Below are 25,052 nucleotides of genomic sequence, written 5' to 3'. Positions count from 1 at the left end.
TCAGTGCTCTCATTAAACAGAAAGGAAGGAAATGGGTGGGTGCCTAATTACAACTGTAATAGCCAGTGACTGCATCTCATTAAAATTAAAGAACAGGTGGTTTCCACAGCTCTGGCTGTTCTCATTCAAACGTACTGCGGGAAAACTGGCTTGGTATCATCCCGAAACCCCGAAGGCTGAGTCCCCGATTGACTACCAGCATAATCTCTTCTATATTAGAAAAACTCGATGGAAAACGTTTTTTTGCTTGTGCGGAGATACCGGATGAACAAGGAGAAATGTGCAAAATGAAGATTAGCCGATGTCTCCTCTATCCCTAAGCCAATATGCATTCCTTATATTTTATGTAAGTGGATAGTAAAGTCAAATACTTGATGGTTGTGACTTCTCTTTTTGGATGGGATTTTTGACTGGGGCTTAATTTTTGCCTGGCTCTGTTTGTTTTATCTTCTGCTTATTGTTATTGGGTATTCCTACAGCTAGAGTGGAGGTAGATTTTACTGATTTCCTGTAATGTTCACCTTTCCTTTGTGAAGATGGGTCTCTTGGTGACTTACTACAGATTTACTTCCTGACCTAGGTTCGGGTCCTTGAGGGAATTTCTTTTCTGCTGTGTCTAACTTTGGTCCTTTTCCTTTATGCTGTCCTAGGAGCTAAAAAAGTAAGTACTGACCAGCGTCTCCAGCATTGTCGTGTCTCTTCTGTCAACCTCAGGAGTAGTGGTTACCAGACCAATCGATAGCAATTATTGAACACTTTATTCTGGGCCAGGCACTGTACTAAGCACTTAGTACAGTAGAGTTAGGTATGATCCCCACCCTCAGGGAGTTTACAGTCATCATCATCATCAATCATATTTATTGAGTGCTTACTATGTGCAGAGCACTGTACTAAGCGCTTGGGAAGTACAAATTGGCAACATATAGAGACAGTCCCTACCCAACAGTGGGCTCACAGTCTAAAAGGGGGAGACAGAGAACAAAACCAAACATACTAACAAAATAAATAGAATAGATATGGACAAGTAAAATAAATAAATAAATAAATAGAGTAATAAATATGTACAAACATATATACATATATACAGGTGCTGTGGGGAAGGGAGGGAGGTAAGATGGGGGGGATGGAGAGGGGGACGAGGGGGAGAGGAAGGAAGGGGCTCAGTCTGGGAAGTCTAGTAGATGATGTTGTCATTTGTGTTGTCTTTTATACTTGTGGGTTCCTGGGCAGACAGCTAAAAAATCTAGTTGCGAAAGTTCAGCATTTTGTTTTCATAATAATAATAATGGTATTTGTTAAGTGTTTACTATGTGCAAAGCACTGTTCTACGCGCTGGGATCTCCTCCCCCCGCTTCCAAATTGAAAACATGTGCTTCAAAGGAGTTTGTCGTCATTACCTAATGCAGACCTGTTCCCTGCAAGGAGAACCCAAAGGTTTGCTGCCCCAGATGCCTTCCACAGAATTGATCCAAAGTGTATCCCGCTTAGGGAGAGACAGAGTGAGGCGGAGATGGGGTCTGACCTGATTATCTGATAGCTACCCCAGCATTTGGTACAGAGTCAGATCCCCTTCAAAAGATTAGTATCCCGCCTGCAGAGTGATTTGGGAGAATTTTGCGCTGGCGGAGAAGCTGGCCCTTCAGACATAAAGGGGCCACAGGAGGAGGAGGAGATGGCAGTGAGCCATCCGTCAGCCAAACTTGTCACCTGGTTGGGAATGTAATCAGGTGCAACCGTTGAAACTCCCAGCTGGTGTGGGCTCCCATGAGCACGTGTCATTTCCCTCTTGCCAGTTTCCACAGCCTGCATCCCTCTCAGCAGCAGCAGCAGCTTCGTTTCTTTGAGAAGACATTCTGCCACCAGTAAATATGAGTTTGACACCCTTACTGTAAGGGAGTGAAAACCGTGGGCGGTGATTTACATAATATCCAACTCATTTCAGTCTGGCAAATTGGTTTCTCGGCGTCTGAAGCACCTCCCAGATTTAATCAGCAATCCCACATGACTTAGGTGTATTTCAGCGGTAAAGTGTTGCTGCTTTATGGTCGCTGTGCCTGATTTTGCTTTTAGCCTTTATTTGGTCCTTTAGCTCCTTCCCCACCCTAAGCCTGAGGTATTTTTTTTTAAGTGCTTACTGTGTGCCAAACACTCCTAACTGCTGGACTGTGAGCCCACTGTTGGGTAGGGACTGTCTCTATATGTTGCCAACTTGTACTTCCCAGGTGCTTAGTACAGTGCTCTGCACACAGTAAGCGCTCAATAAATACGATTGATTGATTGATTGCTGGGGAAGCTATCAGATAATCAGGTCAGACACAGTCCCTCTCTCACATCGGGCACACGGAAGAGGGCGAACAGGTTTTGAATCCCCGTCTTTCAGATGAGGAAACTTGAGGCGCAGAGAAGTTAAGTGTCTTGCCCAAGAGTAACTTGAAATATTTAGTTTCTTCAGTGTGACTAAAATCCTCAGGTTACACTGTGACTATTTTGCCCAATTGTTTCTTTTCCCCTATCCCTAAAATATATCCAGTTTGAGTTAATCATGCACCTAGATCTAAGTGGGTGAGGTAGAAAGGAGAAAATTGGTAAATGACCAGTAGCCAAGCTCTCTGGGCCTGAAATAACACTTGCTGGACGGATGTCCTTTCCTTAGCCCTGGGCCCTCTGCCTTTCCACATGTTCCTGTCTCTGTTTTTGGTGTTCTCAGCCCAGTATTCTTGTGGGCAGAGATTGTGTCTACCAACTTTTGTATCATGCGCTCCCAACTGCTTAGTACAGTGCTCTGCTCACAGGAAGTGTCCAGTAAATACCACTGATTGCTCGATGGGTGGAGTCGTTAAGTGCGGATACGGCTGTTTGGAGGCAGAGATTCCAGCCCCCGGTAGATTTGGGATGCTCTAATCTTCCCCTCAGGGAAACGCTGGCCTCTTCAAGCGTTCTGCAGTGTATGGTTAAATTATAGACCCATCCCCTCTGGAGACTATAGCCAGCATGTGTCCTGGAAGAGGGAAAAGCGAACAGCTCCCCTTACTTGGTACAAGCCTGCCTCTAAAGAGTAACTTAATGGACTTAATAACTTAATGAACAGCCACCAATCCTCCCTACTCAGTGGAATGAGAGGAGGGTGGATTAGACAGGTGAGCTGCTCCGTTTTTTTTTTCAATCATATTTATTGAGCGCTTACTGTGTGCAGAGCACTGTACTGAGCGCTTGGAAAGTACAAGTTAATCCAATTCAACCGAACCCCAGCACATAGGAATGATAGGAAAGAGATGATGGGCGAGCTGGGTGGTGCTGGGAGGAGTTTGTAGTATAGGGCACACATAAATATGTTTGAAAGCATCTCAAAAGGAGCTGCCAGAGAGTGATCAGTTAAAGATGATGGTCATAGAGGAAGAAATGTGGGCACAAGCAGTTTCCCATTCTACATTATCTCTCCCCCCCTCCTTTTTGGGGGAAGAGGGGGACAGAACAGCTGGAGTCGCCTTAGCCACTGATGGGATTCATTTTTCTGAGTGGTATTTGTTAAGCATTTACTACGTGCCAGGCACTGTAACTAAGTTTTGGGGGTAGATACAGGATGATCAGGTTGGATGCGGTCCGCGTCCCACGTGGAGTTCAGTTTTAATCCGCATTTTTCAGCCGAGGTAGAGTGCAGTATGATGATATCACACTCTTCTGTGAGATCACAATGAGCCATGCCTAAGAAAAGCCCTCCTGGGCATTTCCTAGCTCCCCGCTCCCCTCCATCCATCAGAAAACAACTGGACACCCCGAGTAAAGCTGGACTAAGAAGGTACTGGGGAGGGAAGAATTGGGTTGATCTTTGAAACCAGTTTCCCTTTCCTAGCTATTTGCTGTCATGTTATTTTTAATGACTTCGCCCTGCCTTGATGAGGATTTTTGGCTGGTAATTAAGCCTTTTCTTACAGACCTGAAGTTTTGGCTCCTGAATTCTATTTATTGAGTGCCAACTGTGTGCAAAGCACTGAACTAAGCCCTTGGGAGAGTCCGATGCAGACGTGTTCCCTGCCCACAACAAGCTTATAGTGCCATATTGGGCATCCTCAAAAATTAGATCTTAACGGGAAGGCAGGTCTTCTGAAACACACACTTCCTGAGAAGGCTGAAGATTCCCAGAAGTAGCATCAAGTTCCACCTTGAGCATCTTTTGAATCTTAGAACTGAAGGTCCTCCTTCCTCAACTGCCAAGCACCTAGTTGAAGGATTTCAGACCAAAAGTCAATTAATTTTTCTATTGTTTAACTGTAATAAGAATTTCTACCGGCTGAGCCTCTCCCCCCCTGTGTTTCCGAAGTGGGCCACCGTTGCCTGGATTCGAGTTACGGTGGCTCCATTTTCATTTTCATTTTCGGATGAGCTGAAACGCTTAGTACAGCGCTCTGCCCATAGTAAGCACTCAGTAAATACCACTGATTGATAATAATTCCCTTTTTATTGTGCTCCTAAGGAATTTGGGTCATCACAGTGCTTTCTCACCTTTTTTTACTAAGTCCCCTCCTTTGCTCAGAAGTCCCTCAATTTAGTGGTATTTATTTTGGGTCTCCCGTGCTACGTTTACAAACGTATACACAGTGTGTGCTTAACAAATGCTTCGAAACGGGACTAGAACCCAATTTCCAATGCTCCTGGACACCCTGGGTTATGCGTTTTTGCAATACCCTCCAGGGCAGGCCTAGTAGCCGTTGGGCTGCTTCTGCTCATAGACATTTCTAGCTGAACTTGTCCTTTATAAAAGTTACAGATTTCCCAATAAATAACCAATCTATATGACCGGGCACTCGTTATTAGAGAATGTAGTGAGATGGACTCTCTAGACCAATTTTTCCTAGCGGATAGAGGTTCGAGATTTGGGGGAGAGATCGGGGGAAGCAGATAAGAAGGCCCAGAGGGAAAGGGCATACACTCATCTGTAGTTTTGAGTGCCTGTTGTGTGCAGGAGTTTTCTTGTTAGCACTACGTGACACCCAAGAGTCGCCTGTCTGTGTAGTCCAGTGCTCTGCACACAGTAAGCGCTCAATAAATACGATTGAATGAATGAATGAATGAATACAGTGCTCAGCACACAGTATGCACTCAACAGAGAAGCAATAATATTCATTCAGTCGTATTGAGCGCTTACTGTGTGCAGAGCACTGTACTAAGCGCTTGGGAAGTACAAATCGGCAGCATATAGAGCCGGTCCCTACCCAACAACAGGCTCACAGTCTAGAAGAGGGAGACGGACAAAAAAAACCAATAGAGAAGCAGCAGGGCCTAGTGGAGAGAGCACAGGCCTTAAAGTCAGAAGGACTTGGGTTCTAATTCCGGCTCTGCCAATGGCTTGCTGTGTGACCTTGGGCAAGTCACTAAACACAACTCTCCCTCAGTTTCCTTAACTGTAAAATGGGGATTAAGACTGAGCCCCATGTGGGACATGAACTGTTTCCAACCTGATTAACCTGTATCTACCCCAGCACACAGAAGGTGCTTAACAAATACCTTTAAAAAAAATTTAATCCCAGTTCCGCCACTTTCTGTGTGACTTTTGGGCAAGTCGCTTCGCTGCTCTGGGCCTCAGTTATCTGTAAAATGAGAATTGAGACTGTGAGCCCCATGTGGGACAGGTACTGTGTCCAACCCGATTTGCTGGAATTCACCCCAGCGCTTAGTACAGTGCCTGGCACATAGTAAGCTCTGAACAAGTACCATCATTTTTATTATTATCTTTGTACTCTCCCAAGTGCTTAGTACAGTGCTCTGCACAAGTACTCAAGACAATTGATCGATTGATAAGCTCCACTGGCCTTTGTTTCAGAATAATAATAGTAATAATGTATTATTCTAAGGTTCTAAGCACTCGGGGGGGATACAAGGAGATCACGTTGTCCCATGTGGGGCTCACAGTCTTAATCCCCATTTTACAGATGAGGTAGCTGAGGCCCAGAGAAGCGACTTGCCCAGAGTCCCACAGTGGCGGGGCCGGAATTAGAACCCATAACTTCTGGCTCCCAAGCCCGGCCTCTTCCCACTGAGCCACGCTTCAGAAGGCATTGACACAGCTTTGACAGGCAGGGGAAGAAATATTTTTGCCCCTTGTTGAAATGAAAACAGAAGATAGAAAGGAGGAAAGGACCTCGATAATATATTCCAGCCTCCCATTGTTAGACGTTGGGAGTTCTGGAGAAACAGCCTGGTTTAGTGGAAAGAGCGCGGGCCTGGGTTCTAATCCCAGCTCTGCCCGCTGCTTGCTGTGTGACTTGGGGCAAGTCATTGAACTTCTGTGCCTCAGTTTCCTCGACTGTGAACATGGGGGTTTGATTCGATGCCTATTCTCCCTCCTACTTGGGCCGTGAGCCCTGTGTGTCCGACCTGATTAAATTGTATCTACCCGAGCCCTTAGTACAGTGCCTGGCACGCAGTAGGTGCTTAACAAATACCACCATTCGGGACTGGTTCTCTAAAGGACGGCCGGTGCTTTTCTACCTCTTAGAACCCCCGAGGTTTGTGACCGATTGAAAGAAACTCCTTAACGTATCCCCCTGGTTTGTTCAGCTGTGTTGCAACTGCCTTCTTGTGCTTGCCTTTTAACGCTGCACCTCCGGGAAGATGGGGTCAAGGAAGCCCACTTGCCTGCCGGAGACCGTGTGGGAAGATAAACGCAAGTACGACGAAGCGGAGCGGCGGTACTACGAACGGGAGGCCGCGCAGGCGGCCCCTGAGGCCTCGCCTCCCCCCGAGGCGCTGAACGGCCTCAGCCAGGAGGAGTCCGGGGACAGCGGTGGGCAGGACCCCCGGATGCAGAAGAAGAGGAAGCGCTCACCCAGGCACAAGACCCCCGGCCTGGATCTTGCCCTGGTGGGCCTGTCGGCGGACCACGTCTGGTTTGACAAGCCGCTCTTCGACCGGGCCGAGCGCACTTTCCGAGCGATGCTGGCCGACGGGCCGGCGGGCGAGGGGCCCGAGGCGGAGGCCGCCGAGCCGCCCCCGGCGGGTACCCCCTGCGACCACGGGAACCGGACGGCCTGCCACCACGTGGTCCGCGGCATCTGGGTCAATAAGTTTTACTTCGACCGGGCCGAGAGGGCGTTCGTGGAGCGCACCCAGGTGTCCGCCCCTCCTCGGCCTCTGGACCTCCCCGCTCTGCCCCGGCCGGAGGCCCACCAGGCCAGCGGGTGGGGGACCCCGGATGAAGGGTATATAACGGCCGTGCCCACCCCGGCCGCGGCGGGGCTGCCCCCGGCCGGGGAGGAGGGCCCAACGGGAAGCCCCCCCTTCGCCCTCGGTTGGCCTGGCCCCTCCAGCCCGCCGGCCAACGGCAAACCCCAGCCGGCCGGCCTCCGGGCCCCGACGGCGGAGCCCCGGTTCGCCAGCGCCGAGCGCTGCTTCTACCAGGCCGCGTTCGACGGCCACCCGCCGGGGAAGGTGAGACTGCAGGAGCGGGAGGGCTGGCAAGACGCAGCCCGCCGGGGACGGAAGGACAGGCGGAACCGCAACCCCCCCGGCAAGAGGCCCAAGCGGGCCGAGCCCTGCGGTCCCAAGGAGGCCGACTCCCCTCCGCCCACCTGCTACTTCCCGCGTGAGGACAGCGAGCCGCGCTGGCCCGGCAAGCCGCCCCTCGGCGGCCCCGGCGCCCGCCACCGAGCCGCCAGAACCCTCCGGACGGCTCGCCCGGCCCTCGCCCGGAAAGCCCCGCCGGCCGCCTCGGCACCCGGCCCTCTCCTCGACACCCGAGACCCCCACTCCGTTTCTGCAATCAGACCAAAGTAGGAAAAGCTTTTTCTCTGGTCACCGATTCCCCCCCGAACCTCGGTTCCCGGCGTCCGTTCCGCAGAGCGGGCTGTTGAATGGGAGGGGGAGACGGCGGGGAGGGGGAGAGGCGAAGCAGCGTGGCTCAATGGAAAGAGCACAGGCTTTGGGTCACAGGTCGTGGGTTCGAAACCCGGCTCCGCCAAGTAGCTGTGTGACTTTGGGCAAGTCACTTCACTTCTCCGGGCTTCAGTTCCCTCGTCTGGAAAATGGGGATTAAGACTGTGAGCCCCCCCGTGGGGCAACCTGATCACCTTGTAACTTCCCCAGCGCTCAGAACAGTGCTTTGCGCACAGTAAGCGCTTAATAAATGCCTTCATTATTATTATGTGGGGGGAAAGGGACCCAGCGTCCCGGTGGGGTCTAAGGTGGCATCGCCCGTCCGGGCTGTCTTGAGCAGGCGCCGAGGCTCTTCTGCTTTCTCTGGCCAGCTGTTGCTCATCGCAGGCGGGGAAACCCTCCAGAAACTTTCTAACCTGTCTAGGTGGTGGGAAGCAAAGAAACAGGGAAGGGGTGTGAATGAGGGAATGACATAATGCAATACTGCAATGCAGTGACTCCTTACGATGTCTGCTATGTATTATCGGTCCTTCGGTTTCACCAGTGATCTCTTCCGTGCCACTCACTGCCCTTAGGAGATTGAAAACGCTCAGGCCGCCCTAGTTGGGTGGATATAGGGCGGGATTTCTGTCATACTTCTTCCCCCGCCTGCTCTCTCCTGTCCCATCTCCCCCACGGCTCAGGGCCCTGGTAAGTTTGCCCGAAGAACGGTCCTGGCACGGGCCCTCGCTTGCCTAGGGAAGGAGCTGGGTGGTTTAGAGCCACGAGCAGGAGGGTTTCGGGGAGAGGAAGGGGCGGCAAAACACGTGCCCAGCACCTGCCGAGGGAGAGACAGGGCCTTGCCGGTTCTGCGGTAGCGGTCGTCGAAAGCCTGCAATTTTGGTGCCGTGTCGCAGAAAGAAACTTTTCACGAAGCCTGCAAGGCAAGCTTTCGTGGACCGTTTCATTGTACGTGATCCCGTACCGATATTCCCTGTTGCCGTGCTCTCCTGGCTAGGAGCAAAGTGCAGACTTTCCCAACGAGAGCGCTTGCTGAGCTGTCGTTGACTCAGTTGCCATCCAGAATGCGCGTTGTAAACTGGGGTCCCAAGCCTTTTGCGAGCTTAGGTTCCGAAGAGTCAGGAGGATGTGTGATATTTGGATGGGTCGGCGGCTGAACGACGAGGTTTTAACAAATTTTCGTCCTCGTTTTTGTCCTCGTCGCGTGGGGCTTGTGGCGATCCAAAGGGGCCTATTGGGGAGGGGAAGAGGAATGGCAGAGCTCTTGGGGTAAAGGGAGATCACCGGCCCCTCCGTGGGGCGAGTTAGGCTCTTGTAAAGCGGTCTGAGTGCGGTGATGGCTTTTAGCTCAGTGTCCCTCCACTTAAGGCTCTTCATTCGTTCAATGATATTTATTGAGCGCTTACCGTGTGCAGAGCACTGTACTGAGCGCTTGGGAAGTACAAGTCGGCAACATATAGAGGCGATCACTACCCAACAACGGGCTCAAGTCTAGTCTCTTTATACGAGGACCCGGCCCTCGAGGGACTGCTAGTGTATTTTTCACTTCTGCTTCTGTGCCCCCCCCTCGCCGTGGTGGGCCTCGTTTGAACCTCCTAATGAGAAGCAGCGTGGCTCAGGGGAAGGAGCCCGGGCTTTGGAGTCGGAGGTCATGGGTTCAAATCCCAGCTCCGCCACTTGTCAGCTGGGTGACTTGGGGCGAGTCACTTCACTTCCCTGGGCCTCAGTGACTTCATGTGTAAAATGGGGACGAAGACTGAGCCCCCCGTGGGACAGCCTGATCACCTTGTAATAATAATAATAATGATAATAATGATGGCATTTATTAAGTGCTTACTATGTGCAAATCACTGTTCTAAGCGCTTGTAACCTCCCCAGCGCTTAGAACAGTGGTTTGCACATAGTAAGCGCTTAGTAAATGGCATTACTATTATTATTAATGTTCCTTCCTGGTGGGATCAGGCAGCTTGGCTGGATGGGGAGTCGGTGGGAAGAACTTGGTGGGTTGTCGAGTTTGTCAGGCCTGGATATCCCCGGGATTCTTCAGACTCCCCTCTTTGTGGTGTTTAGTCAGATGTCAATCCCACCAAGCTAGCTCTCTTCCTCCCTTCAAGGCCCTACTGAGAGCTCACCTCCTCCGGGAGGCCTTCCCACACTCAGCCCCTTCCTTCCTCTCCCCCTCGTCCCCCTCTCCATCCCCCCCATCCTACCTCCTTCCCTTCCCCACAGCACCTGTATATATGTATATATGTTTGTACATATTTATTACTCTATTTATTTTACTTGTACATATCTATTCTATTTATTTTATTTTGCTAGTATGTTTGGTTTTGTTCTCTGTCTCCCCCTTTTAGACTGTGAGCCCACTGTTGGGTAGGGACTGTGTCTATGTGTTGCCAATTTGTACTTCCCAAGCGCTTAGTCCAGTGCTGTGCACACAGTAAGCGCTCAATAAATACGATTGATGATGATGATGATGTCAGGAGGGCAGCCGTTTTGACCCACGGAGTGGTTCCTTCCTCGCTCCGAGCTGTCTGTGGATACTCTTCCCTTGCCTGGTGTCAGGGTGCTCGTGTGTCCTGGGGTTTCTCTGGGCTGCCATGGGTGGAAGCGACTGGCTCGCTCGGCGCAGATCTGGCCCGTGGGTTGGGTTAAATCGTTTAGGCCGTATCCTACCCGCTCCGGTAATTGACCTGTAACTCTGCGTCGCAGACCATTCATTCATTCATTCAACCGTGTTTATTGAGCGCTTACTGTGTGCAGAGCACTGTACTAAGCGCCTGGGAAGCCGGCAACGACGGGCTCGCAGTCTAGAGAGGAGAGACCAGTTCCTGCAGGGGCCTGGGAGGCTCTTCGATCTCTTCCCTCTGACCCCGTTCTCTTTGTTTTGGTGACATCAACTTCAGAGAAAATGCAGATGTTGGACCCGTGCCTTTCTGTTTCTGATGCCCCCGGTGCCCCTTCTCCTCCCCACCCCGCCCTGTGAGGCACCGGGGGGGCCCTGAGTGGGCAGTTGGCCTTGACCACTTTAATGGTCGTGGGTTCGAATCCCGGCTCCGCCACTTGTCAGCTGTGTGACCTTGGGCAAGCCACTTAACTTCTCTGTGCCTCAGTGACCTCAGCTGTAAAATGGGGATTAAGACTGTGAGCCTCAAGTGGGACAACCCGATCACCTTGTAGCCCCCCACCCAGCGCTTAGAACAGTGCTTTGCACATAGTAAGCACTTAACAAATACCACCATTATTATTATTATTATTATTAATGCTCTCTTCCAGTGCTCATTGGTGCTGGGCCCAGAACACTTTGGGCAGTCGCAGAGATGTGGAATTTGGAGTTGTTTGATCAAGTACTTCCAATTTACAAAGCCAAACTGTCTCCTGGTCCCTGAGCAGTAGATCCAGGGAAGCAGCGTGGCTCAGTGGAAAGTGTCCGGGCTTTGGAGTCAGAGGTCACGGGTTCAAATCCCGGCTCTGCCACTTGTCAGCCGTGTGACTTTGGGCGAGTCACTTCACTTCTCTGGGCCTCAGTTACCTCATCTGGAAAATGGAGATTAAGATTGTGAGCACCCCCGTGGGACAACCTGATCACCTTGTAGCCTCCCAGTGCTTAGAACAGGGCTTTGCACATAGTAAGCGCTTAATAAATGCCATTATTATTATCCAAATGTAACTGAAAGGGAGAGGCTGAGAACCCTACATCCTCGGGGAGAAACAGAGGGGCAGGCTGGCAAAGGGTGATGATGATGGCATTTATTAAGCGCTTACTATGTGCAAAGCACTGTTCTAAGCGCTGGGGAGGTTACAAGGTGATTAGGTTGTCCCACGTGGGGCTCACAGTCTTCACCCCCATTTTACAGATGAGGTAACTGAGGCACAGAGAAGTGACTTGCCCAAAGTCGCAGAGCTGATAGTTGGCGGAGCCGGGATTTGAACCCATGACCTCTGACTCCAAAGCCCGGGCTCTTTCCACAGAGCCACGCTGCTTCTCGCATTGAGCTCGTCCAGGGTGACCTCCGTGGTTTGAAATCACTTCGTATCAGGTCTTCGCCCCTGGAACTTGGGCGCTCGCCTCTATTTTAACTTCTGCTGCAGCCAGCGGACGGGGACTGCTAGAGTCCAGGGAGCTCGAAGGCCCTGGAGTAGGCAGTGTCTTATAAAGCAGTAAATGAACCGGCCGGGATGAATTTTCTAGGCTTGTTCGGCCTCCAGTTTGTGACCAGTTTGGCCACCGCATAGCTGGCGATGTCCTTAGTTCCCCCATGAGTTCCCATTCCCCATGGTGCGGGAGCTCCGGATGCGTGGCCCGTGAGCCTGCCCCGATATCCTAATAGGATTCGTATTGCTCGGAAGGGGCTTAACAGGACAGGGAAGTTACAGGGCCCGGATTTGGGTGAAGAGGCGCGTGGGCGAGGTAGTCACCGGCAGATCTCGGAGCCAGAGTCTCTCCTTCTGTTTGCTCTTGGTGCTGACCTTTCGTTTCGCCTTCCTTCTCCGCAGAAAAATGGCAACCAGCTTCCTGATGCAAGAGAAAATCTGGTTTGACAAATTCAAATATGACGAAGCCGAGCGCAAGTTCTACGAGCAGATGAACGGGCCCGTCAACAGCTCTTCCTGCCCCCAGGTAATGTCCAAGGGGAAGGTGGGAACAAATGGGGAAATGCTCAGAGCCCTTTGAGGCAGGTAAATCCGCCTGTTCCCCTCCGGGGACTGGGAAGTTTCGGGCTCCCTGAGTAGGGGGATCCGTTTGCTGCTTCTGCCGCACCTGTGTGTGTCTCTGTCTCGCTAACGGCCAAGTCGTTGGGGTCGCGTGCCCCTCCGGAGTGCCCGCCGTAACTGGAGCCGGGCAGGATGATAACCTTTCCGGGTGGTTTCCGCCCCGCCAACGTTGAAAGGCGGCGAAGAAGCAACCGCAGCAGAGGAAGGAGTGCCTGAGGGGCCGGGTGCAGTTGAGGAAACGAAAATTGTCCGGCTGCCCTCCGGTCCTGGGCTCGTTTGCCATCTGGGTCATCAGGTCCTGTCCAGGTGCTATTCCGCGAGACTGAGTAGGCCCAGGGGCACTACATGGGAAGGTGGCTTTCGGACTAACCATCGAAGGGAAAACGGATCCCTTTTTTCTGCTGCTTCTTCCCACTGAGCGATTTCTCATGTCACTTTTTCTCTTTCTAGATTTCTTGATTTTTTTTTTCCCCTTCCCCCCCCCCCCACCAAATTAAAAAAGCCAAAAAAAAAAATTTTTTTTTTTGTGGTTCTTTCTGCACTGTCTGCAGGAGAACGGAGCCAGCACGATCCTCCGCGACATTGCCAGAGCCAGAGAGAATATCCAGAAATCCCTGGCCGGAGTGAGTACCTGGAACGCCCTGACCAGTTGGCCACCCGCAGCCGTTTTTGCCGGAGTGTCCCCCCCGTCCCCCCACTCCCTCTCTGGGGTGGGGGCTGCGGGGCCTCCATAGTCTGTGTGGTTGACCTGTTTGCTGATTTTTTTTTTTTTTAACCCACCCCCGCCTTCCATCCCTCTATTTGGCGTTTGAGAAAGGACAAGGTGTGCAGTGCTGTGTACCTCTGAGGAGTCTGGGGCGATTCTCCCCGGCTCTGGTTATTATAGCAGTCTCATTTGTCCAGACAGGCCTCTCACCCTGCCCGTCGGATGGGAGCAGAGAGGCACAAAAGGTTTTCCAGGATTTGTAAAGACCCTCGGCCCTTTAGATGGGCACCCTACCTCCTTGGCTTTTCCGAGCTGACAGTTCAGTCTCGACGGACTGACTCAAACGCATGAATTTCCTCGCTAGTCGCCCGGTTGAGTCCCCTCTGGGGCAGGGGTGGGGGCTTGGAGCGGGGCTGGGCCTGGTTTCCAGGGTACACAGAGCTGCTGCCTTCTCTCTGTCCTGCTTGCTTCCTGCCAGGGGATGTGCAGAGAAATGGAGCCTTCAGCCTGCTGCACCCAGGGAGTGGGTCTGGGCCAGTTGAAACGGTGCTTTTGTCTTCTCCCTCCCTGGGGCCTCTCCGCTTCCCCACCGCCCTGCTGCAGGGGCCTACACTAGCTCTACTGATTCCTGTTGCGAGCAAACATTTACTTAAGGACCTGTGAAGAGGGGCTTTTCCACTACCTGGGGTAGTCCCCTGAGTCATGGACTAGAGATGCCCCAACAGAAGGCCTTCTGGAGGCTCACAAACTCTGCCGGACCAAATATCCTCAATCGAGGAGAGGGGTTTTGGGGTGGGAGAGGGGTTTTAGGGTGAGAGAGGGTCTCAGCCATGCGCTGCCAATGGCAGGTAGAACGTGAGGACCTGGGACAGTTAGGTGGGATGTAGCCACATTATTGGGGCTGAGGAGATCTTGGATTGGATCTCGGAAGGGACCCCGAGAACCAGTCGGGACTGGACGTAGGAGTCCTTTCTAACAATAATCGTGGTATTTGTCGAGCACTTAAGTGCCTTGCGCGGCACTAAGTGCTGGGGTGGATACAAGGTCATCAGGTCGGGCATAGTCCCTGCCCCAGATGGGATTCACAGTCTAAGTGGAAGGGAGAACAGGCATTGAATCCTCATTTTAGCAGATAAGGAAACCGGGGCACAGAGAAGTTAAGCGACTTGCCCTGAGACCTCGAGGTTTCCCAGCCTCATTCTTTCTGAGAGGAGAAGATTAAGTATCAAGGTCTTGAACTCCCACCCACCCCCTTGCCAGCTGTGATTCAGAGTAGAGGTAGCCCCAGCATCGACTCCTCAAGGGTCTGGCTGCTGAACCCCATTTGTCCTAAAATGGAAGAGGATTTTAGATTCCCAGGCATGAGGGGCAAAGACTTTGGAGACCCGAAACGTGAGGCCTAGAACAGTTAGCAGGTTCAGCAGTTCAGGAAGGATGGAGGTATAATCTTGCCTCTCCTCCCTGTAACTGAGTAGACAACTGTGGATTCGGCAGACCTGACACTTAATTCAGGGAGTGGGAGGTCAAAGTGAAGATGGAGGTGTAATCTTGCCTCTCCTCTCCCTGTAACTGGCTATGTTATTGTGGATTCGGCAGACCTGACTTAATTCAGGGAGCAGAAAGTCAAACTGAAGACTGTTCAGCTTTTCTCTTTGCAAAGAAAGTGAAAATCTCTGCCTCTTTGGGAGGTTGCTGGAAATTGGACCGGTCCAGCACCTTGGGAGCACCAGGAGCCCTGAAGGCAGCCACATTTGTCTGCACGTACCTCTTCTTTCTGCTCCGCTTTGCCGCTCGGCCCACTCCTGTTGGGAACTAACCGCCTTCTGTGCTGCACCCCGTTGGAGGGGGCGGCCGGGAAGAGGGAAGGAGGGTTTTGGTGTTTCTCAAGCGGGAAGAAGCAATTGATACCAGAGCCTCTGGTCTCTCTTGTGCAAACGGCCGAGGTGGAGGAGATCGAGTGAGCAGCTCTCATAGGTCAGGCTGGGTCGGGGACAGGGGCGTTTCCGAATTTCGGAGTAGTCCTGAGGTAGAAATCTGAGCCATTTCCCCTCCTGCCATGTTACTCCGCCTTGGTCGACTGATGTCGGAAGGCAGTCCGACTTCAGAGAATTCCGCAGCTGCTCCCGGTGTTTTCCAGTTGCATCTGAAGCTCCAGAAGCGCTCTGGGAAAGCGGCCTCCTTGAGTTGGGGTGTGGTGTTCAGATGATAATAATAATAATGGCATTTATTAAACGCTTACTATGTGCAAAGCACTGTTCCAAGCGCTGGGGTAGATACAAGGTAATCAGGTCCCACGTGGTGCCTCACAGTCTTAATCCCCATTTTACAGATGAGGTAACTGAGGCCCAGAGAATTGAAGTGACTTGCCCAAAGTCACACAGCTGGCAAGTGGCGGAGCCGGGATTTGAACCGATGACCTCCGACTCCAAAGCCCGGGCTCTTTCCGCTGAGCCACAGTCGCTCTGCTCCTTCCCCTGGGGTCATAGGAACCCCAGGATTTGGGATTTTCTGCTCACCCCATCCCGGGCTCTCTCCTTAAACACCCTGAGACTCCTGTTGGTGCTTTTTCTCATGAGGACAGAAGCAGGCACATCACACATGGGGTGTGCATGTATGTGTCTCCCCCGGGCCCCAAGTTGGGGCAAGAGGGTGTTTCTTTTCCCACCTGGCCCAGCCGGCTACTACAGTTTCATGTGTAGAAAGCTGTAGGGAGTGTGTGAAGGAACTGTGTCTGATTGTGAATGTGTAATTCCAGAGTATTCCTACATTGATGGCTTTTGTTGCAAAACCTGGGTGGGTAAGGGGCAGTGGCTTGTTTGCCCAGAGAGTGTGGGGGGAAAAATGCCCCGTGAAAAGTGATGCAAGAGGGCATGGTCATTCATTCATTCATTCAATCGTATTTATTGAGCGCTTACCGTGTGCAGAGCACTGTACTAAGCGCTTGGGACGTACAGGTTGGCAACATATAGAGATGGTCCCTATCCAACAGTGGGCTCAGAGTCTAGAAGGGGGAGACAGACAACAAAACATTCACAAAATAAATAGAATCGTAAATATGTTCTGTATCGTGATTTGGCGTGAAGAGCCCAGAGGTGTGTACGTGATTTTGGCAGTCTATTTTGGACAGCCCTGAACTGGGCACTGAAAGGACGGGGGAAGAAGACGACGTGGTCCCTGCCCTTGGACTCAGTAGTCTGCTTGGGGACGTGGTATATATGTACAGTTGTAAGTGACAGAGGTGGGGAACGTGATAAGTTAGAGAAGAGCACAAATGCCATAGCCTTGTGGATTGTGCTGGTTCCGGGTGGACCCCGGGAAATCAGTGAGACCAGAATTAGGCAGGGTAAGTCTGGAAAGTCTTCCCGGAAGAAGTGACCCTTTATAAATGATCCCTGAGGCATTTGGCGAGGAATAAGCCAGATCAGACGTGAGGTCGCCAGGGGAAAGACCTTGGTAAACAGTTCTCATTCCTTGCAGTGAGCAGTCTGAGGGATTTGGGGGGTTTTCATGAAGGCTAGTGGATAGGACTCGGACCCGGGTTGTAATTCTGGCTCCGCCACATGTCTGCTACGTGACCTTGGGCTAGTCACTTCACTTCTCTGGGCCTCAGTTACCTCATCTGTAAAATGGGGGATTGAGACGGAGACCCATGCAGGACCTGAAGACCTTATATCATCAATCGTATTTATTGAGCGCTTACTGTGTGCAGAGCACTGTACTAAGCGCTTGGGAAGTACAAGTTGGCAACATATAGAGACAGTCCCTACCCAACAGTGGGCTCACAGTCTAAATCTACCCCAACATTTAGTACAGAGCCTGACAGTAGTAAGTAGGTGCTTAACAGATCCCATTTTTTTAAGGCCTCTTTCCTCCGTCAGGAGTTTCAGATTCAGAACGAATGGCCTCTCATCCCTTGGACTTTTAGAGCCACGATTTCTCCCTTCGGCCTTTCCGTCCGGTTGGGGCCAAGGAGACTTCGGCCTCTGTTTCCACTGCGTTGTTTGTTCCTGGGAGAAAAACCAGCCAGGATGACTTCCCCTCGGGCAGCTGTACTGTAGAAGGTCAATGCAGAGTCTACATTCTGGGGAGACCCCAGGGTTCTGGTGCTCTGACTCTCTACTTTCTTCAGACCCACCTAGGATTCCTCTCATTGGCTTAATGTTCTGCTTCCCCCCTCCAGACAGCCTTGATTGAGGCGACTAAATGCCCGAGACTCCATCTGTGCAGTGGCCAGTGGTAATAATAATAATAATGACATTTATTAAGTGCTTACTATGTGCAAAGCACTGTTCTAAGTGCCGGGGAGGTTACAAGGTGATCAGGTTGTCCCACGGGGGGCTCACAGTCTTAATCCCCATTTTCCAGCTGAGGGAACTGAGGCACGGAGAAGTGAAGTGACTTGCTCAAAGTCACCCAGCTGACAGTTGGCGGAGCCGGGATTTGAACCCACGACCTCTGACTCCAAAGCCCGGGCTCTTTCCACTGAGCCACGCTGCTTCCCAGTGGTGCAGCCTGTTGGCTCCAGGAGCCACCCGGGCTCATCCCTGTCTGCCCGTACTGGCCACGTGGTTGTACAGGAGGAGATGTAGCCTCTACCTCAATACCGTTGATTGATTAATTGATGGAGGGGTGTAGACCACAGGAGACTGGAGGGAAGGAGGGTTGGGGGGGCTTGGAGGGCAGCTGTAGCTGGTGGAGCCTGTTAGGTGCCTCTGCGTTGGACCCTGGGCGCTGCAGCAAAGGGGAGAAATCGTGGGGGAGGCAAGCAGGCAGTGAGTGAAGCCTTGATGATGTAGGTGAGCCACATAATAATAATAATAATAATCCACATTATTTATGTTTGTGGATGATGAAGTGGACTACAGCTGCTGCCTGGCCCCACTCCATCAGAGGGGAACAGTTTCTGACATCCCGCTTCACATCAGGCCTTTTCTCTACTGTGTGCCTGGCACACAGTAAGCGCTTAACAAATACCATTATCATTATTATTTCTGAAGCACCACCCCACTACCGTCTGGAAAAATCCGTAGTAACAAAGAACAGAGCCTCTAATGAATCCCAAACCTATCCCAAAATTCCTCCCACAAATCAACACAACTCCCTACCCTTTCCTCCACTGACCCTGGTTCTTTGGCCCCTCTCCAAATCACCCCAGTCCCTTCTTCCCTGAGGTTCCCCGGGTACCGTGGCCTTTGAAGGTTAAGTTCAGCGCTCTGGGTTACTCTGGCTCCAGTCAGCAGCGTCTGCAAATTGCTGGTAATTCCTGGGGGGTCCTTTTCTCCGATCTGTCAGCCGATCGGTAGGGTGGGGTGGCCCCCCCACAGCCCAGGACCCCCATCCAAACTTGTCACTGATGTAATCCGTGCTGCTAATGCAACTGATAATATGATGATGGTATTTGTTAAGCGCTTACTATGTGCAAAGCACCGTTCTAAGCGCTGGAACCGCTGATAACAGCTTGCCTGGTAACACTAAGTATACTTTTAAGAAGAAGAAAGATTAGCCACCCTAGGTGGGTCCAGTGAAGGGTTATTTAACAAAAAAATTGTTGTGGTTTATTTTTGTTTTATTGTTGGGCTTTTTAAATTGTTTTTTGTTGGTTTGTGGGTTTTTTGTTTCAATTTTGGGGGAGTTTTTTTGTCTTTGGTTAATAGTATTTGTTAAACACGTCTGTTCCTGGCCCAGTACTGAGTGCTGGGGTAAATACAGACTGGGCACACTCCCTGTCCCACAGAGCCCTCAGTCTTAATCCCCAGTTTTCAGATGAGGTAACTGAGGCACGGAGAAACATAGGCTGGAGCCTGGGAGCCAGAGGGAGTGGAATATTACAGAGCTGTGGGGTGAGGGGAGAGCTCGTGGAGGGGGGAAAGATTCATTCAGTCGTGTGTGCCGAGCACTGTACTAAGCGCTTGGGAAAGGTGGGACATGTATCAACCTGGCTTCACCCTGATGGCAAATTTGCCAAACTGTTACGGAACCAAATGGAGTAGGGAGAGCAGGAGGCGTGTCTGCCAACTAGGTTATATTGTAATCTCCCAAGCACTTAATACGGTCCTCTGTACCCGGTAAACGCTCAGGAAATACAATTAATTAATGGCCCCGCTCCTGGGAGCAAGCTGAGATCTGCATGTGTGGTCGGGGGAGAGAGCTGGGGCACGTTTCTGAAGAGGGGAGAAGGACGGTTCGGGAGTGGCTTCCCTGGCTCCACCTGGGCCACATTAAGGCCCCAGGGAACAGACCGCATCGGGGGTCTCAGACCAGATGCCACCGTCATCTGGGCATTTAGCTGGAGCAGGGCTGGCAGTCAGCATCTTGTCCTCCTCCCACCACGTCCTCGTGATCCCCTGTGCATGCTGTGTAGATCGGGGATATCCCCTGCATGAGCACGTTGGCCACGTCTCTCTCCCCCATTTTGCTCACTCATCAACCTTTCTTCCACTCCCACCCTCCCCCTTTCCAGCTCAAGACGGTTCTGCAGAGCCCCCCTGAGACCCCGAGCCAGGCAGACGCGGGTGCTGTAAGTCCTTCCGGGGACAGAGGGAAATGGGGGCCCCTGGGGTGGACCCACCAACCTTGTGTCCTCAAGTCCTGGGCAGCCACCTTTCGTCCCTGAACCCAAGTTACACCCCCGGTTGGCTGCCCAGTCCCCCATATCCTGATTTGTTTTTTTCTGACAGAGCCAGTGTTGCAGTTAAGTGTTGAATCAGTCCAGACTTAAAGCCAAATGGGAGGGGACGAGGAATTTAGAAACAAATTATGAAGGTCTGGAGTGGTGGGCAAAACCCAGATGGGCAGACTTCCCCGAGGCCTCGGATTTGATTCCGAGCCTCGTCGTCTTTACGGCGGGAAAAGCCACCTGCCGTCTCTGCACCCCAAGGTCCGTGTGAGACACGGTGCTTCGCAGCCGGGGTTCCTCCGTCCGGTTCTGACCTTTGGGGTGAATCCAACCCATCTCCCTCAGCTTCAGGTCTGCTCTCCTTCGGTGTTATTTCCACCTCCCTTGAGGGATTGGAATTTAATCATCAATTACCCTAATAGGGCCAAACTTGCGGGATTTTCTCCCTTCTCACGGTCTTGGCAGGCAGCTCCCAGTGACCTGCTTCACTGTTACCCCAGCCATGTGACGGTGAGCGTGGAAGGAAGAGACTGAGAACCCAGGTGGTCCTGCCAGCCTCGGGGAGGCCAAGTTTCCGGAGACTTTACTAAAGTCTTAGGGTGTGCCGGACTCAGATTGTGGTTTCCTTTCCCTCCCTTGGGCCAGTCCCCAGGGGCAGGCCGCTGAGGTCCCTGTCCTCAGGGGGCTCCCAGGAAGATAATAAAAACCGTGCTTGTGCGCGCGCCCGCACAATGAAGCAAGCACAGTGGTGGCAGGAGGTTGTTGAGGTCGTGGATTGTGCTGGGAGATTAGAGAAGCAATTTCCAGCCCCCTCTCCTTGCCTGAGCCCAAGTGGAGGGGCAGATCCCCAAGGTGCTCTACTTTGAGCAAGTTTATGAAGGTTTCTAGATGTCGTCGGTGCATCCGCATTGGACTCGGGAGTCCGGCCTGTTTTGGACTCTGAGATACCGTGGGGTTGGATACGGCGGAGCTTTTCCGAGGCTGAGGAAAGAAAACGATCCCTCGTTCCTCTTGCTCCGCTACCCTCCCTCCATGGCACTGGAGTTTTCTCTTCCTCCCCTCTGCCAGCCTGCTTTCCTGTTTTCCTCTCCGGCTTCTCTCCTAGCCAGTGCTGGGATGGCCAAGCGGATGGCTCACTGGGCTCTCTCTCTTTGTTACAGAGCGCGCCAGCAGGCTCCTCCACGGGCCCCAGCGGGGACCACAACGAACTGGCGAGCAGGGTCGCCAGCCTGGAGGTGGAGAACCAGAGCCTTCGCGGTGGTGAGAAGGGCCCGCGCGAAACTGGGCCCGAGCGGGGAGGGTGGGAAGGAGCCAGTAGTGGGGCCGGGGTGGGCTCTGAGGCTGAGCTGCTGGTGGGCACTGAAGGTTCCCCCTTTTGCCACACAGTTATTCAGGACCTGCAGCTGGCGATGTCCAAGCTGGAAGCAAGGCTGAGCACCCTGGAGAAATGCTCTCCCTCCCACCGTTCCCCAGCCCCGCAGACCCAGGTGAGCCTCTTCAAGACCCCCGTTTTCTCCCCTTCCTCCCCTGCCCGAATTTCTGAGCCGATTTGGGCGTTACGTGTGGCGGAGAGTCCCGTGTGGCACCCGTAATAATGCTTGCGGTATTTAAGTGCTCACTAGGTACTAAGCACTGGGGTAGAAACAAGATAAATAGGTTGGACACAGTAGTCCCTGTCCCACATGGGGCTCACAGTCTTAATCCCCCTTTTACAGAGGGCACAGAGAAGTTAAGTGCCTTGCCCGGCAACACAGAGCAGATGTCCTCTGATTCCCATGCTCTTTCCACTAGCCCACACTGCTTCCCTTCGCTCCCGGACTGCCGTCCTTCCCTCCAGGGTCCGTGTCCGGGTGGCTGGCCGATGACTCCGGGCCCCTTCCCTCTCTTTTTCCTCAGCACGTGTCTCCCATGCGGAAAGTGGAGCCATCAGCCCCAGCCCCCGCCCCTAAGGCAGCCACCCCGGCGGAGGACGACGAGGACGATGAGATCGACTTGTTCGGCAGCGACGACGAGGAGGAGGACAAAGAAGCGGCCCGGCTGCGGGAGGAGAGGCTGCGGCAGTATGCCGAGAAGAAGTCCAAGAAGCCCGGCCTCATCGCCAAGTCCTCCATCCTCCTGGATGTGAAGCCGGTGAGTGGCAGCCCGGCATTGGCAGCTTTGAAGCGGGGAGGAGCCTCACGGTCGACCTCATCATCATCATCATCAATCGTATTTATTGAGCGCTTACTATGTGCAGAGCACTGTACTAAGCGCTTGGGAAGTACAAATTGGCAACATATAGAGACAGTCCCTACCCAACAGTGGGCTCACAGTCTGAAAGGGGGAGACAGAGAACAAAACCAAACATACTAACAAAATAAAATAGGATAGATATGTACAAGTAAAATAAATAAATAGAGTAATAAATATGTACAAACATATATACATATATACAGGTGCTGTGGGGAAGGGAAGGAGGTAAGATGGGGGGGATGGAGAGGGGGACGAGGGGGAGAGGAAGGAAGGGGCTCAGTCTGGGAAGGCATCCTGGAGGAGGTGAGCTCTCAGCAGGGCCTTGAAGGGAGGAAGAGAGCGAGCTTGGCGGATGGGCAGAGGGAGGGCATTCCAGGCCCGGGGGGAGGACGTGGGATGGGGGTCGATGGCGGGACAGGCGAGAACGAGGTACGGTGAGGATTAGCGGCGGAGGAGCGGAGGGTGCGGGCTGGGCTGGAGAAGGAGAGAAGGGAGGTGAGGTAGGAGGGGGCGAGGGGATGGACAGCCTTGAAGCCTCACTACATTGTTGCTTCTTACCTGATCTTCCACCCCCAGCATTCACTGCTTCAGTTTTGAGTCGTTCCTAAATCCTTTTATCAGCTGCTTGTGGTCGCTCTTAGAGAGCCAGCACGGTCCTTGCCCTCCGGGAATTCCCAATCTGTTCAGGAAGAACAGACGGACACACACAAAGTCCCCATCTATGTGGATAGAGTAATAACGACTGAGTCAGAGCGGTTGGAAGGGGCCACGGATGGACATTGTACCTGAAGCAGCATGGCTCAGCGGAAAGAGCCCGGGCTTTGGAGTCAGAGGTCATGGGTTCAAATCCCGGCTCCTCCAATTGTCAGCTGTGTGCAGCGCTTTGCACCTAGTAAGCGCTTAATAAGTGCCATTATTATTATTATTAAGTCACTTAACTTCTCTGGGCCTCAGTTCCCTGATCTGTAAAATGGGGATTAAGACTGTGAGCCCCATTCATTCAGTCGTATTTATTGAGCGCTTACTGTGTGCAGAACACTGTACTAAGCGCTCGGGAAGTACAAGTTGGCAACATATAGAGACGGTCCCTACCCAACAGTGGGCTCACAGTCTAGAAGGACTGTGCCCCACGTGCCCCACGAGGGACAACCTGATCACCTTGTAACCTCTCCAGCGCTTTGCACACAGTAAGCACTTAATCAATGATATCATCATCATTATTATTAAGCAAAGCCGTTCTGGGTCAGACCTCCCTAGTAGGCTTTGATGGTGGTGCCAGAGATTATATAGAGGAATAGAATGATTGACCTATTGGCCTTCATCTTTCTGGTTAGGGAAAAGAAGGGTAGGATCATTGAAGCTTTCTAGAAGAGGTGTCGTGGGGCTGTGATTCCACAGAAGTCAGTTTGTCCGCAGGGGATGCGAATAGAGTTGGTCTAGAGCATTTAGGGGACTTGAAGTGTGGTTATTCCTTTCCAAGTCACACGGAAAGGCTGAATCCTGAAGGTGGTGAATGCCTTACTCCTTGGCTGTGCAGACGGCAGAGCAGGTCAAATGGGAATATGTAGCCTGCTTTTCAGGGTGGCTTGGGGAGAAGTCATTTTCCCAGCTGATGCCCACACACAAACCACCCCAAGGTGAAACCTGGGTCTCGGGACCATCTGCTCCCTTCCCGTGTAACCCTCCCTCCTCCCTCCCCAGTGGGACGACGAGACGGATATGGCCAAGATGGAGGAGTGCGTTCGGTCCATCCAGCTGGACGGCCTGGTGTGGGGGGGCTCGAAGCTGGTTCCCGTGGGCTACGGCATCAAGAAGTTGCAGATCCAGTGTGTGGTGGAGGACGACAAGGTGGGCACAGACATCCTGGAGGAGGAGATCACCAAGTTCGAAGACTACGTGAGTCCTGGGGATCGGTTACGTGGCGAGATTTAGGGGAGGCGCGCTTCCATCCCGGCGGGTCGACGGTCAGGAGAGGGAGGAGAGGGTTCCAGAAGGGAAGTAGACGAGGTAAATCGGGGAAGAGTTCCTAGAGGAGGTGGCCTTGAGCGAGGGGGAAATGTTAGGGTGCTGCTGGCTGGAGTTGTCTTTATCTCTGGGGTGGGGCGTGAATTAGTTATCAGGGATTGGGGGCTAAAGGTGGGGAGCGGGGGCACCTGGGCTGAAGGAATGTGAGAGAAGACTTTGCCTCTGCCCAACCCCTGTAATCTTACCGAACGGCTGCCTTTTCTGTTTCCAGGTTCAAAGTGTCGACATTGCCGCTTTCAACAAGATCTAAGCGCTCCCGAAACTTGTGTGAAACTAACGAATAAAGAGCCCAGCTTGGAGCATATGTCAGTGGACACCTGTCTGTTGCGGGGGCTTGGGAGGAGGGGTTGGGGCACTCACATCTGACTCCACGGACCCAAGGCTTCCCAAGCAGCAGAGAGGCACCTCACCCTGTTTCACCCCGACCGCACCTACGTTCCCGGGCACGTACCCCCCTGGGGTCGGACTGGGGAGCATGCACACACGTACACGTCTTCAACAAATGGTGTTGGAGGCCATACATTCATTCCCTCATCTCAGACTTGTCGTAGTGGTTTGTCTGCGCTGTCTAGGGGAGGAGTAGAAGGGCTGGGGTGGTAAAATGGGGGAATTTGGGGAAGGCTTCTTGGAGGAGGAACTTCAGTGGTGTTTCAAAGGTGGAATATAGTGATATTTAGGCTGCTGGAGAGGGGTGGTGAAGTGTGTATCTGTGCGGTCTTCGGGCTTAGGCACAGGAACTTTCCCCCAAGATGAGTAATATGGCACCCCAAGATTCTACAGGTAAATTACCACCATAATCCCATATGTGTGTTAATTCCCTCCACTCCCCTGGACGGCTGTATCTGTGTGGTCTTCGGGCTTAGGCGCAGGAACTTTCCCCCAAGATTA

The 25,052-nt window shown here is 52.5% G+C and overlaps 1 protein-coding gene across 4 annotated transcripts; it reads left to right on the top strand.

The window, feature by feature from the left end:
* Positions 1-654: 654 nt before the first annotated feature.
* EEF1D (eukaryotic translation elongation factor 1 delta) lies at positions 655-24,468 on the top strand. 4 transcript variants are annotated; one of them, XM_038760311.1, is made up of 10 exons: positions 655-661; positions 6,610-7,766; positions 12,367-12,490; positions 13,137-13,208; positions 19,752-19,808; positions 21,068-21,167; positions 21,294-21,394; positions 21,804-22,037; positions 23,841-24,035; positions 24,376-24,468. In XM_038760311.1, exons 2-10 carry the CDS (start codon positions 6,610-6,612, stop codon positions 24,412-24,414), a joined length of 2,079 nt encoding a protein of 692 aa, XP_038616239.1. In that variant the 5' UTR covers positions 655-661; the 3' UTR covers positions 24,415-24,468. The 4 variants fall into 4 exon arrangements, with proteins under 4 accessions (XP_038616239.1, XP_038616238.1, XP_038616240.1 ...); XM_038760310.1 differs by lacking the exon at positions 655-661 and adding an exon at positions 3,704-3,796; XM_038760312.1 differs by lacking the exons at positions 655-661; positions 19,752-19,808 and adding an exon at positions 3,704-3,796.
* The last annotated feature ends 584 nt before the right edge of the window (positions 24,469-25,052 follow it).

The sequence above is a fragment of the Tachyglossus aculeatus genome, chromosome 18, assembly GCF_015852505.1.
Source record: "Tachyglossus aculeatus isolate mTacAcu1 chromosome 18, mTacAcu1.pri, whole genome shotgun sequence".
NCBI lineage: Eukaryota > Metazoa > Chordata > Mammalia > Monotremata > Tachyglossidae > Tachyglossus > Tachyglossus aculeatus.
The sequence above is the reverse complement of the archived record's forward strand: the minus strand, read 5'-3'. Positions and strand labels throughout refer to the sequence as shown.